General features: G+C 39.3%; 1 protein-coding gene across 5 annotated transcripts in view; it reads right to left on the bottom strand.

Moving 5' to 3' along the window:
* LOC126424843 (mediator of RNA polymerase II transcription subunit 1-like) overlaps positions 1–15,503 on the bottom strand; it is an 867,028-nt gene that overhangs the window by 19,723 nt on the left and 831,802 nt on the right. For all 5 annotated transcript variants that reach the window (XM_050087650.1, XM_050087652.1, XM_050087651.1 and 2 more), the window contains 5 exons: positions 14,938–15,444; positions 11,678–11,894; positions 10,859–11,094; positions 8,508–8,692; positions 5,423–5,617 (listed from right to left, as the gene is read on the bottom strand). In XM_050087650.1, the coding sequence (XP_049943607.1) occupies positions 5,423–5,617; positions 8,508–8,692; positions 10,859–11,094; positions 11,678–11,894; positions 14,938–15,444 (1,340 nt within the window). The remainder of the gene's footprint in view (positions 1–5,422; positions 5,618–8,507; positions 8,693–10,858; positions 11,095–11,677; positions 11,895–14,937; positions 15,445–15,503) is intronic.

Below are 15,503 nucleotides of genomic sequence, written 5' to 3'. Positions count from 1 at the left end.
CTTACGTTGTTCATTAAACGACTGTGGGGAACTGTATCAAATGCCTTGTGGAAGTCAAGAAACATGACATCTACCTGGAAACCCGTGTCTATGGCCCTCTGAGTCTCGTGGATGAATAGCACAAGCTGGGTTTCACACGATTGTCTTTTTCGAAACCCATGCTGATTCCTACAGAGTAGATTTCTAGTCTCCAGAAAAGTCATTATACTCTAACATAATACGTGTTCCAAAATTCTACAACTGATCAATGTTGGAGATATAGGTCTATAGTTCTGCACATCTGTTCGACGTCCCTTCTTGAAAATGGGGATGACCTGTGCCCTTTTCCAATCCTTAGGAATGCTACGCTCTTCTAGAGACCTACGGTACACCGCTGCAAGAAGGGGGGCAAGTTCCTTCGCATACTCTGTGTAAAATTGCACTGGTATCCCATCAGGTCCAGTGGTCTTTCCTCTTTTGAGTGATTTTAATTGTTTCTCTATCCCTTTGTTGCATTTTTACTTTCTGTCATTTCATCACTTAAATTCAGTATTTCCTACATTATTCAGGAATTTCTACAAGGCCATGAGTTTTTATTGTGTAATTCTCTGCTGCCTTTCCTATTCCATCTCACAAAGCTGCTCATTTACCTTCTTTTGTATTCCTGTCCCTTGATTCAGTCTACCATTGCCTAGGCCTACCTCCGAAATTCTCAACAGTCTCTGGATCTGTGAATTTATCCATGCTCATTTCCTTGATTTCCTACCATTTTGCATTTTTGTTTGTTTTAACCTGCAGTTCATAACCAATAAATTATTCTCAAGAGTTCACATTTGCCTCTGGAAATTTCTTACAGTATAAAATCAGATTTCAAAATGTTTGTCTTCCCATCATACAATCAACCTGGTGAACTGCATCTCTTCTGCTGGAAGCTCTTTGCTTTCCATACATTGGAAAGAGGTAGTATGGACCAAAACAAGAAATAAATGTACGGTAAACATGGACTTTAAGATGCATACCTTCAGAGCTAAGAGTAGATGTTCAGTAAAACATATGTTTTTCACTGTAACAAAGATGAACAAATGCTCATGGCTCGTAAGGTTTGTATTTTAGAGCCCACGTTTACTGGAATTTTTTTCCTTGCTTAGGTGTAAGGAACCTGTCCCCAAATTTTTACAACTCCATTCTGAAACCCCTGTACAATCTTTTGAATGATTCTTAAACCAGGTGTTAGCAATGATTAAATTGTGCTTTTTGCAAAATGCTACCAGGTGACTTCTTCTTTCATTCGTTTTCCCCAGTCCATATTCTCGTACTATTTTTCCTTCTCTTCCTTTTTCTCATCATACATTCTTTCAGTCACTTCATCGTCTAGGTGGGTAAATGGCATGTAAATTTGTACTATTGTTGCAGGTGTTGGCTTCATCTCTGTCTTGGCTAGAATAATGTGTTCATTATACTGTTCATAGTAGCTTACCCACATTCCTGTTTCCTTATTCATTATTAGGTCTACACATTATCTGTATCTGATTTTGTGTTGGTAACCCTGCACTGACCAGACCAGAAGTCTCGTTCTTTCTGCCACTGGACTTAATTAATTCAGACAATATCTAACATGATCCATTTCCCTTTGTAAATTCTCTAACCTACTTACTCAATTAAGGGATCTAATATTCGATGCTCTGACTGACAGAATAACAGTTTTGTTTATACTGATGATTACATCCTCTTGAATAGTCCCTGCCTAGAGATTCAAAAGGGAGAATATTTTATCTCCAGAACATTGTACCCATTGAGCCATATAGTAGCACGGCAGGCATGCCTTCAGGAAAAAATAATGGCTAATTTCCCCTTGCTTGCAGTTTTTTGCAATACCTGCAAAGCAAGTTGGTTTATTATCTGCTCTGTTACATGAGCAACAACTGAAATGACTGCTGCCCCTCTTCAGGAATCAAGGGATAGCCTAGCCTCTCTCCGAATACCGTTCCACTGTAGATGCACCTTTGGCATGGCTGTCTACTGAATTATCATACTTTCTCTTCTTTCTGCTTTAAATGAAGTTTACATTTCTTGAATTCCCAAACATGTTAATAAAATAATTTGCAATCAGTTGGAATCCATGGCTTTTCCAATAGTAGAATTGTGAGTACTGCCCTACTCTACAGTATTTGCAATGTAGCGAAGTTGAGCTTACACACTTGCTCTGATCTCGGTTCTAGAGTACGTAAATGGGCTTTTTTTTTATTCATGGGCAAAAGTTACTTAGTAACTATCAAAATTACTTCACACATTTTTTCAAATTATTGCTGCTGGTATTCAGGCAGTAATTTGTGTTTTGCTTTTTTTCCTATGGTTTAATTATTTATTTTTCAAATATTTCGGTGTTTACTTATGTACTTAATAATGAATATTGCCTAAATTCCTGGTTAATTAATACTTAAAAATGCACACAAATTTCTTTATGAAACAAGTCTATTTAAATAATTTTTGACATACTATTAGACACAAATGTGTGAAAAGTTAGGAGCGAGTTGCTAGGCAGTGCTGATCAAAGTATCTAGTGATATGTGGTATGTAATAGGTGTGCACATGGACTGAAAAGCTTTTGCCATCTAGTAAAATGTAATGTGGAAAGGCCTGGTGAGGTTTCCAACCAGAAACAAGATTCCGTGGCAACAAATTAATATTCTTGCATGAACTGTAACTGTTTTAGGATGTTAGGTTTCAGCCAATCATCCACAAATGCTAGAATAATTTTATGTGTATTGTGTTTTTCTTACCTTGGATATTTTCTTTATTTTTCATTTCCAAAAACCTCTATATTAGTTTTATACACATTTAATTCAAGCCAAACACATTAATCTTGTTTCGCAAGTGACTGACAACTTACAACCCCTTATTGGTTGTTGAACCACGTAGTTTGAAAAACTTCTATCCTTTACGAAGTGTACAAGAGTTGTGTCTTAGGTGTACCTGTTCAGTGCATGTAGAGTTTAGTGTCAAGCTGCTGAGAGGAGGGAGAGGCTGAAACCTGGAACTATCATCTCAAATAGCTTGAGTGGGCCCCCAGTTCCGAAGTCCCCATCCGATGGATGGATCACTATCCACACTATTACGTGTCCTTACTCTGTGAAACAATGGTGAGATTTGGAATTCGTTTCATGATATTGTCTGAGATTCTGGTGATCAGGAATTTGACATGCTACCTCCTTTTCCCTTGGCAGACAAATACTAATGGTGAAAATTGCTTCCAGGATTCGAACCGGCTACCACCCATTAACAACCTCAGCTACGGTAGATGGTTAACCAAACATACAAATTTACCTGTACTTTTGAAAATTGCATCGTTTACAAAATTGTACAGTCAGACTGTACAATAGTAGTGTAGGTGCTGTATGCAGTCTCTGTCCTCTCTTTGTATCATATGACATGATGATCTTTTGTTCTTTAACAATGGCCGAGGAGACATCTACATCCTTCAGGAACACTAAAAAGTAGTACCATTTTATATCTAATTCTCGAAGAAACAATTCCACTTTCTCTGGTTATCGGCCCTGGGGGCCTATTGGTGAAGCATTTGCTTGGAAACTGAGAGGTCACGGGAATGCATCCTGGTCAGACTGCGGAAATTTTCAGCCTGCTTTTAGTCTAGCCTTCACCTCTCCATGATGTAAGATGTTGTCAGAAATGACATGTGGTTCAGATTCCATTTTAAACTATAGGTCTCCTTTCCTTCTCTGGATAATTGGGGAAGATTGGGACACACAAGTAACTGAAGTGGCATCCAATTGAAAGACTTGTGCGCGGTCATTGTGCGACATGCAATTATTACTTTCTCTAGCGAAAACAGTGTTTCATTATTCGAGTTTAAATGTTTCTAGTCAGCAGTATGAATTGATGGTACTTAGTAGTTCTCCAATGTTACCTAAATTGTCCTTTACACAGAAATGAAATTAGTAGTCAAGGTACAGAGAATAAGTGTGATTTTCAATTACCAGCAGTTCTACTTAGTCATTCCACAGTGCTGAAGCAGTGCATCTGTGAACAATGCACAGGGTCATTATCTGAGTGTCTATGTTCAAACTCTTTTTCTTGTACTGATTAGCTTCTTCCATTTCTTAGCTCCACTCTTGTCAGTATTCATATTTGTGGGACATCTTAGGCACTGTGTTGCAGTAATTTCCTTAGTCTTTTTTAAAGAATATTTTGCCTCTCATCAACCCAAGTGTTTTTTTCCTTTGTACCATTTTCATGTCAAATGCCTATTCTATCCACACCAAAGCTACAAGGAAGCTTTCCCAATTTTTGATTTGTCCATTGTTCCATAAATATCCACTCCTGTTCTGCATCCTCAGGTTATCTTCTTCATGCCATTCTAGAGTGTTATCACCACTCACACAGTTTGTAGAAATGATACTTTCTGTAAACCTGTTTGTTTCTTTAAAATCACTCTGCATGTCTTATTGTGAATGCAATCAAAATTCCTCATTATCTCCAAGCACATTTCTTTCTTGCCATCTTCAATCTTAACCTGAACATCCATATTTCATTTACTACATGAATTAGTGATAAACTTCTATACTTGCACAAAATTATATTATTGATTGCAACTGATCCTCTAAATTAGATAAACGGTAAAGAGAAATGATGGGTGGCTACATCATTATTTTCAAATAAGATAGGATAGTTACAAGGGGATTTCAAAAAATAGATTACATGTTATAATGGCAGGCCAAGTAACTTATACTGAATGCTGCACTATGCTTCAAAATGACACAAATACATGACACTATTTTTCAACATAGTCCCATATTGTCTGTAAACAACGGTCTGAGCATTCTACCAGTCATTCGATTCCTCAATCTGCTCTTCGGTCATAAAGCCATTTGAGAACTTCTGCAGGAATATCCTCATCATTGGAAAACCTCTTTGCTCCCAGATGTTCTTCCAACTTGCTGAGAAGATGGAAACTGCACGGTAAAAGATCCAAGCTATACTGCAGATTATCATCACCCACAACTGTGTGTGACTTAAGTCAAATTGTTGTCACTATTTCACTATGGCTGGACTTGAAGCTGCATTTGGTCCATATACTATCAGAATTTCAAGGTGTTTCAAGGTGCAATTTAGATGTTTTGCCCACAAGAATCGTATTCTCCAACTCTGGAATACATTTCCAGTTGTCACACCATTTCACTCCCTCACTATGATTCATCTTTTACCCTTACTGCAGCAGGACTAGTGTCTATAGAAAACCTGAAACACGTACTCTCTTCTGACAACATACCACCCTTGTTGCATAACAGTCTTAGTGTGAGTCAACATGTGTCATATACTTCCTGAAGTCCCTACTTATCTGTGTTAGTCAGGTGGTCCTAATTACCTAGTTCATCCTTTGTACTTTAAGAGTGTGATATTGCCTTGAAATATTTCTGTGACGTACCTTGAGATCCCTGACTTTCTTGCGGTGGTCGTCATGCCTGCGACGTTCGTGGGGCCGCGTGGCGGGCGGCCTGGAACTCGCAGAGCTGGGCAGTGACGAGAGGCTGCCGTAGACCCTTCGCCGCTGAGAGAGCCGCGGCGGGTCAGAGGGCGGGTACCGGCTGCCGCCCTTCTTCACGCCGAGCAGCTTCAGCACCTGGGAGCGGGAACAAGTCTCTCGTATCGCTGCTGTCACTTTTCAGTTTCTGAATTCCTATCACTGTCGTGCTTCCTTAATAACCGGCTTGTTCGATGTCTCAAAAGTGCTTACAGTGGTGGTAATATTGAGGCAGTGCTATTTGTATAGCCTGCTAGGGTATGGTGTGTTGTTCTGAGGAAATGCAAGTTTTGCAAAAAGGCTATCAAAATTTTAAAAATGAGCAATAAGAATACTGAAGGCAGTATCAATAGAGAATCATGCAGGAACATTTTTAAATAAATTAAAATGATGACTCTTCCGAAATTGTTATGTATATCTTAGATCACATAGGGAATTTTCAGTGTAAAACAGCCCAATCCATGGTCATGAACCCAGAAGTAAGAATTATTTTACTAGACAAGTACATAGCAAGGCACTATGTCAAAAAAGTATGCTGTATAAACCTAAAATAATATTCAGTGCATTACTGCAGAAATGAAGAACATAAAAACATTTGATACGTTTAAGAAAGAGTTGTAATAGATGTTAATATCTAAAAGTTTTAAAGTACTGATGAATGCATAACTTATGCACATTGACACAAGTCTGCCACTTTGTTCAAGAACACATTTGATGATATTTTACAATGTCATTCACATAAGGAATGTTGCTTTTATATTTTAGCTGTGTGAGACAGGATGGTACCCAAACGGCAATTAAAGTGAGCTTTGTGAAGATCAACATTAACAGAATGAGTGAAAACAGGGAGGGATGCACGGAAATTTGTTTCCATTTAAGTTATCTACATTCTGAGTGCTTCCTTTTAAGTCGCTTACACATATTACTGTACAAAATGGTCAAGGGATCAATAAATATTGTTATTAACAGTTTTATCTTCAGGGGTGCTAGCAAATTGTTCAGGACTTCACGTCTTGCCAGATAGGTCTAGTGGCATCCTGAAAGGAACTGCCACTACCTTCAATCACAAAATGAGACCAAAATACAGACTTTGGACTATGTTCAAATATAATTTGAAGCACATTAGTGTAGAGCATCTCTACTTGTCAGATGTCACTCCTAGAGTAAGTAAGTACTATCCCCCATCCCCTTTGTTTGCAATTTACTTTCAGATTTAAACTGCCTATCAAAATTACTTCACAGGCCATTTTTCCCAAATTCTCATTACACAGTAATTTGTGTCTCACTGATTCCTATGATGTAGTTAGTTCGGCCAATAAATTTTTGTTTACAGAACACGATTTATAAAATTTTGTACTACCAATCGATCCCAGTAATTACTTTTTGCTGTGGCACAGTCCGTGATTTGATGTAGAAAGTTCTCTGCTTACAGAAATGTTTTCGATTTTGTATAATTTTCAATAATTCTGAAGTTATTTTCATTTAAGAATTTCAAGATTTATATAAAAATGTAATAACACATTAAAAAGCTGTATGAATTGCTAAGAGTTAAAAGGAGATGAGTGTTCATTACATTATGTTATTGACTAAAACTGTGTTAGTGTAAACTATATGCAATAAAAACATTGAAATAATGTTTGGAGAATTGGTATAAATATATTTGAACATAGAGTATGATATAGAAGCATGAAAGGAGGCGAAGATGGTTCTTCTTCTTGTTGCTGAGAGAGAGTTGAGTGGGGTTGTGATGTTCAGTATGCAAGGTGTGTGTTTTTTCTCGGCTGAGAGGTGGGAATAGCACCTGGCACACAGTGAATTGCAATTTTTAAGACTAGGTGAAAGCCTTTGTTATGTTTCTGGTCAGAATTATGCACAAGAATGACATGTCAGCAAATGCATATTTTTGTATGAAGTAGAACTGTTTCAGATAATCATCCACTGATGTGCTCTTTACTGAACAAAAGGACAGTAAAAAAAAAAAAAAAGTTTTGAATGTTGTTTATTTTGTATTTATCATATTTATAGGTAGTAAACTTACAAATTTGTATCTTCATTGAGACACTTCTGATAAGAAAACTATATTTTGTATACTGCTCCCAGTGCTCAATGCCCCTATTAACATAACTGTGTGATAACAGCTTATATGCCATCATTGTCATACTGTGGTACGATGACAGCAAGGAAAGCTTTCAAGTGCAAAAATTGTTGAAAATGTACCACTTTGACATATGGTGGTGGTTTTCATTTGCTATAATTCTCATTTCATCAACATCTATGTCTGAGAGGGCACATAGTGACTCATTGTATAATTCAGGTGTATAGTATTTCTTCATCCACCTTATAATTCTGACTTGACTCCTTCTTTCTTTTTATGTATACAAAATATGTGGTATCATTATGACAGGATGCCTTACGAAGTCCATAGCCAGTACTTCAGTTTACGAGTGCTTCGTTCAATCACATTTCTTTTATTCTTTAATCTAGCAGCAATTGTAACTTTGGGCATGACAATGATTATCCTGTTGATAATAACAACAATTAGGTTATGCCAGTAACATTCTACATGGAAGTGCACAGAAAAGCTATTCCAAACATGTTTCTGCCACTGTTGCTGGTGAGTCATTTATTTGCCCAAGCACACAAGGGGCCTTAAACTTCATTAGTACCTGGGTTTGATGCTAGTTTTTATTTATTTTGTCAGTGTCCTCTTTAATAGCCACCTGTCGACATTATTTTGTCATCGGTGGCTGAACACTGTGAAATGGCTTTGCCTTAGTGTGTGCCGCATGCCATTTAATGGTACAATGGCTGCTAATGCCTGCAACCCTTATTGTTATGACCTGTGTTGGGGGAGCTGTCAAGTTTACTGTGTGATGCAACTTTCTCATATCTATGTGAGGAGGAAGGGGAATGTTACCAGTCAGTTTACTTAACAGTCAAGTCACATTTTTTGTAGGTTTGTGACCATTAAACTTTGGGGATGTTTTACCTCGGAGTACATGCTCTCGAGACCCTCCAGCTGCCGACGAATGGCCTGGGCATCGGTCGCATCTATTGTGGTACTAAGGTCATCGTCACTGGAGTTGTTCTCAGTGTGTCCGTCCAGCACAGAGTCCAGGCCTCCTGTTGTTGTAGAGGTAAGGTCAGTTGTGTCCAGGCCAAACACCGACGCACCTGTTGATAGTAAATAAACATTTTATAATGTGCTTTATAATTCTTTCATACATTGTGTTCTGGAACTCCCATGATGAAAGAGAACCTTTAGGAATGTGGAATGGATCCAGCTGTATAATCATAACCAGAATCAGTTGCTGCAGGGCACTTCTGTACAGTATACCGACATAAATTATTACTATATACTCACACATTCATACCCATAAATAAGAGGACTGGGGGAGGAGAAGAGGGTTGTATGATGAAATCTTTATTAAAATTAGCATGCATGCACCTCCAACCCCCCCCCCCCCACACACACACACACATGCGCAAGCGTATGTGCATAAATTGTCCAATAAAGTGTACCTTTTTATTTTATCATCAGACAAGTATCAGGCACAGGACCATATTTGGCAACACCTTACATACATAGATTTTCTAGTATGTGACAAAGATGTTTCTGATATCACGTAATTGTATGACATTGACAATCAGCATATAAATTACAGATTTCAGCAACTGGCAAGGACATTGTGTTTTATGTACTCTAAAGTCAAAAAACACTGGGAGACCGTAAGTGGCAGGTCCAGTTTCCTATCTAGAAAGATCTTTCTTCATGCACGTTGGCACCTCTCCTTTGAGAAATGTTAGCTTTTTAAGTATGTGTTTAGAGTAGACAACTGTCGTATGTTTGTATTCTTTCTGACAGTGAGAGAGTAGCGAGAAGATGATACCCAGTGCTGGCACACACCCTGCTCTCTCAAATAGTGTGGAGGAGACTGCCAACATTAACAACCCTGTGTGAGACATGGATTGTCATCAACAGTGTCACGGGTCCTCACTTTACGAGACACTGTAAACAGGTTTCAAATTTAATCCAGGACGTTGGCACTTGTCGCAATATATCCTGCCAATGCTGGCCAAATATTGGAGCTGTGGATACCAGAATGAAAACTAATAATTTATTCCACAATGCATCCACAAATAAAATTGGAATATGAAGTGCTACAGACTGAATAGTGCAGCCCACATTGTATATTTATTATTCTGCTATAAATAGATGCATAATTTTACAAGAACTTCAGGTGAGTGATATCATCATCATCAGTGCGTCATTTCCCTCATTTCCCCAACCTCATAAAAGCTGATTAATTACAGGAGTACAAGCGATTTGTGGGAAAAATGGTGTATGTGACTGTGTGTGTGGTATGTGGACGCTACAGGCACTGACCACCACCATTGTGGGAGGGGGGAGGGGAGAAGAGAGAGAGAGAGAGAGAGAGAGAGAGAGAGAGAGAGAGAGAGAGAGAGAGTGTTTTTTGTAACGGAACATCTAGTGTCTAACATGATACACATGCTTAATATAGTATTCGATACAAAGTCATAATTCGTGTACTATCATTCATTATTTAATATTGTATGAACATTATAATGCTGTCAGAACTTGAAAGGATATTATTTTTATTCCAGAAAAAAAAGATAGCATTAGACCCCATTTAAAAATGTTAATAATTAAAATAATAATGTAACTGAAAAGTAATGTTAAGTTACTTGTTGCTAATTGTTAACAGACTGAATTATGTAAAATTGCACATAGAAAACTAACTTTTGTTAAAATTGTGTTTGGCAAACATAACTCCGCATTTAGTAAATCATTATGCTGTATCTGAATATTCCTAAAACTGCAATTTTTCATTGGAAGTTCATTACTGTAAAGGTTTGCAAAATGAATTTATGTATCTTAATTGTTACAGCTTTGTTCAAAGTACTGTGGCTGCATCTGTCAAGTTAGTTTACCTCTGTGTACAAGATAAGGTGTTCATTTTGTGAAGTTTTGTCAAAAATTACAAAAGATTATTAAATTGTTACAAAATCCAGGAAATTGACAGCTGCAGAAAATACATTCTGAAACTCGTAGTTGACTAGTAATGGACAGACTAGACAACTAAAATTTTATAATTCTGTTTCATTCCACTACTGCATTTACACAAATTGTCTCATTGTGCTGCTGCATTTTCATGAATTGTCTCAAATTTTGTTATTAATTAGAAGTAGTGCACAAATATAAAAACTATATTACAGTCAAACTTGTGGTAGTTAAAGTGTTACGTGTACTTAGTTATTTAGTCCCTATTCTCCATCACTTATAAATTACTGCTGCTGAGTAAATGATGTGCTACTCACTGAGCTGCTTGCTCTTGGTGTCCTTGTTGCTGCGGCTGCCGGCTCCGCCGGCCGCGACCGACCTGTGGTGCTTGTCGAATGCCAGAGTGGCACTTCCCGGCTTTCCAGTTCCGCCGCCGCCACCTCCCGGGAGGCGTCCACCCCTCGGTTTGCCGGACGCACTCTGCTGGTGCGAAGGAGCCAGACCTTTGCGGCTGCCGCCGTCGTAGTCCCCGAGCTTGCTGCCGTACGGCAGGCTGCAATGAGGAGGCTCGTGTAAATCTTGTGGGCCACAAATTCAGCTGTTGGCTCTGAAACTACATTCACTAAAGCAAACTGAATAAAAAGCAACATCTGCTCTATAACAGAGATATATTGGCTGTGTGTGAGGTTTGAAACCATTGTCTCAAAATTATATATGAATCTATAAAGTTTGATTAAGGTGCCTACTGAAATGTAGTGAAAGACTGGCAGGCCATGGCAGTGTGTTTCATTATTCCTACTGGATGTACTGAATATCTTCATATGGTTTTATGCACTATGCCACCTACTGCACCTGCAGGAGCAGCAAAGGCAAGATTAGACTAATTGCTGTGTACACAGAAGCATGTCAGCAGTCATTCTTCGGGCGTTGCATTTGCAGCTGGAATGAGATCAAACCATAACATTTTGTAAAACACTAAGTAAAATCTGGTTTTCAGAGTATGGAAGTAGATGTAGATGTTGCTGTTGCTGTGAAAGGTGGTGAACACTTTTTGTATAAAATATGAAAATTAATATTCATAACAACTGGCTGCTCAAGATTTTCAGAATGTCCCTCAACATATGAGTAGCAGTCACCTGTTTGCATGCTTGTAGCTCCTGGACACTGGCGTCGGACTACCCCCTGGTGACAGTGGAGGCAGCGGTGGCGTGAGGGACGAGATGCTCTCACTGAGGGTAGAGTTGGCACCGCCACCCCCGCCGACTGCAGACCCCGCCCCGAGGCCGTGCAGCTTGGGGTCCAGGATCTGGCGGAGCTCGTTCTCCACCACGTCCACCCACTCTGGCTCAGCTCCTGCACCGAGCAGTGGTTGTGTGTCACAGATTTCGTGATGGAAAAATGGCCGTTAGCAGTGTTACGAAGGGTGCCACATCATTGAAAAACTGTACCACGTAACTGACTTTTCCAGATTCCAGTCATTCAGCATACTTGACTCTGATTACCTGCTGTTACTGAGGGAAAGACAAATTTTCAATTCTTTACATTTAAAGTAAAGCTGAAATAATAGCGCACGTATCAAATGTGGTAAAGGAAAGCTGGAAAATCCGCCTGACTGCAAAAGAATGAAATGCTGTGCAATTGCAGTGCTGGAAGCTCCATGAAAGTGTTCATAAGAGTTACAATGCCAGAAGGCTGCAGTGAAATGTTGGAACACCTGTGGAGGATCAATGCTTGGAGCAGTGCTGGCAGTCAACACTCACTCACAAAGAACAAATATCTTCTTCCGTATGCTACTTTAAAATGAGCAATAAATCATTATGTGAGTTGCTGTCTATTTCCAACTGAAACCTTGATTCAGAATCTGCTTTTCAACACAGAGAGGTATTAACAAGCAATAACAATGCGTTTTCCCCATTTCATCAGCATGGTATTATTTCTTCAACAACCGTATAAGCCTTCATAAAATGTGCTCTATAGCAAAGTGCAGTACCTCCACTTGCTCTGGAATTAATCTGAGGTTAGTACGAGAGAAAGTGGAGATCTTGTCATTCATTTTACAGTTTACATTCTGGTTACAAATACCCAGTAAATTTCAAAATAACTTCACGCAAAGTGTTTTCCAAATTTTTATTTTAGCAGTAATTAATATTTTGCAAATTAGTATAACTTAGTTAGCTTTGCTACAGAACCTGATCTTAAACATTTCAAAATACCATGTGTCCTAACAATTCTGAACATTATAGAAACGGGCTTCATTTTTCCTAGTATTCAATAATTTAGAAGTAATTTAAATTAAACGATTTTGTTGTTTATATAAAAATGTAGAAATAAACACTGCTTAAACTCTGCTCCAAAACAGTAAGACCTAGTTGACTAATATCTAAAATGGTATTGAGCTGCTAGCAGGTACAAGGAAATGTTTCTTATTTATGACACATTAATAACTAAAATTGTATTACGATAAACTGTATTTCTGGCCAATTTAAATAATTTTTTAAATATTGTTATAAATACATTTCAACTTAGACATACAAAGGTTCTCAAAAGAAAGTTTATATTTGATGGGTGAAGATGATGAGAGGTTTAAGTTTATCAACAAGGTCTTTATTTATTATTGAAACACGCAGTTTAAGAATTTTCTTCTTAAAAATAATGTCATTATGCAATCCAGCAGGCTTGCAGCACTCACTCAAACGATGACCAAATTTTGGATGACCGCTCAGCATATAGATATTGCGATGGCCACCACTTCCCCTCTGATATTTTCTTTCAGTTGCTCTAGAGAAGTTGTGTTATTGACATACACTTTGACATATCCCCATAAGAAAAAATGTATGGGGCTCAAATTTGGACTGTATGGCAGACAATTTATGTTACCCTTCCTAGAGATAGATTTAGCAGGGAAAATTTCACAAACTCACAGTCTAGACAGACTGGACATGTGTGCTGTGGCTCCATCTTGATGAGACTGTATTATTTGTTTATAACCATGAATGTTTTGCAATTCAGGATCCAAAAAGCCAATTAACATAGTCACATACCATTCTGAAATCACTGTAACTCTGTAACTACACGGTTGCTCTCGTCCTTGAAAAAGTACAGGCCAATTAATCCTCGAGCCAACATTGCAGCCTGTACAGAAACATTTGGCAAATGGAGGAGTTTCTTGTGCTTCTGTTTAGGACTCATTGCATTCCAGTAGTGCCAATTTTGCTTAATGGTGTGACCTTTCAGATGAAAATGAGACTCATCAGAAAACAGGATGATGTTAATTAAAGGGCACTTAGTCACACTATTAATGAACTGCAGCCTATGTCTGACATTCTGAGGCTTTAATTCTTGCTCCAATTGGATTTTGTAAAGGTGCAGTTTAAGATGTTTTTGCAGACTTTATTGTAGTCATGATCTGTGTGCATTAAAGAACAAATGCAGAGGTTAGGATCATCACGAACGGACTGATTTACACTCTTCATGGATTCACCCATTTTTGCTGAACCTGGTTGCCTGGATTTTGGTTTGGCCAGTGTTGAACAGGTCTCTTCAAACGTTTTTTGGATAAAGAGGACACTCGGAGAATCATTTACACTATGTACTTCATGACCACTGCAAAATTTCCTCTCAACTACGGTAGCCAAATCACTGTTTTTGAAAAATTCTCACACACAGAAAAGTGCAGTCTGCTCCCGAGAAGCGCTCCATATTGACTGAATTCCTAAAGGCCAAGCAAGTGGTGAACATACACTCCACTCTCCTCCAATTTGTTGTGGATGTGGAAAGATTTTTCAAATATAAACTTACTTTTGAGATGCCCTGTGTGTAGAACCATGAAACAAGATAGGAGTTGAGGTGTGGTTATTCCTGCTGTTGAGCGAAGTTGTCAGAGTGTGTATATGTAATTGCTGTCTAATGTTTTGGCCTGTGAATGACATTTCTACTCAGTAAGCTGTAATGTTTAAGACTCAGTAAAAGCTCTTGCAATGCCTCTGGCCAGAAATGTGCATAAGAATCTTTTCATTGACAGTAGCAGTTTTAATGTGCCAGGTTTTGGACAATCAACTTCCAATGTTCTTACCACTGAATAAATACCAGGGAAAGGGAAAATAGTTGAATATTTACTTCACTTTTTTGAAAACTTTTACCATGAATGGTGCACATAAAATATTTATAGCATGCAAGCTCACAACTGGAGATATATTTATGAAAATCCAGTTGAAAATTATGAGACAGAATTGCTTGTGGGAACTTAACCTTCAGGAGGTGAAATATTAATACTACCGACAGGTGTATACATTCTTAGGGAAGAGAGATGATTCAAATGTTGGTTGGTGTCTCCTGATGGTGGCTTTTTAAGCTGGTGGTCTCTTTTGCCTTTCTGCAGATCACAAAAACCTCTTACCAGCTCCAGCCTGTTGGTGGTGCAGGCCATAGCCGACCCGGGGGGACCCCGATGACTCGGTGCTGGTGTCCAGCCGATCCTTCTGGGTCGGCAGGCCCGCTCCACCTACACTGCCGCCACCCCCACTGCTGCCACCCACAGAGGGCTGCCGGCCACTCGAGTAGACGGTGCTCCCCCTGCCGGAGTCGCCAGCCGTCGAGCTGGACTGACCCGTGCTGCGCTGCGTCGCCTTCTCGTAGTCCGAGCTCTGCCCGGAGGATGCCGTCCTTGGAGGTTCCGTCGAGGGAGGGGGAGGTGGCGGGGCCGACACCCCGGGTGGCGCGAAGCCGCCCTCGTCATCGTCATCATCCTCGTCATCCGGGAGGTCGAGCCGTGACTGCGAACCCCTCCTGCCCTCTCGGGCCTGCGGGGGCGGCAGCGCAGGCTGTTTCTGTGCCGGCAGGCCGGGAGCCCCTGACAGGTTTGCTGTTGCATATGCATTGCCTGAGTCGGCTCGTTCCTGCTGCCCTGTAGGTATAGGATGGAATTTATACATATGGCTATCCTTCCTTGCGTTGCAATTTTAG

This window comes from Schistocerca serialis, chromosome 10 (genome assembly GCF_023864345.2).
Source record: "Schistocerca serialis cubense isolate TAMUIC-IGC-003099 chromosome 10, iqSchSeri2.2, whole genome shotgun sequence".
NCBI classification, from domain to species: Eukaryota; Metazoa; Arthropoda; class Insecta; order Orthoptera; family Acrididae; genus Schistocerca; species Schistocerca serialis.
This window is presented reverse-complemented; position numbering and strand designations above follow the sequence as displayed.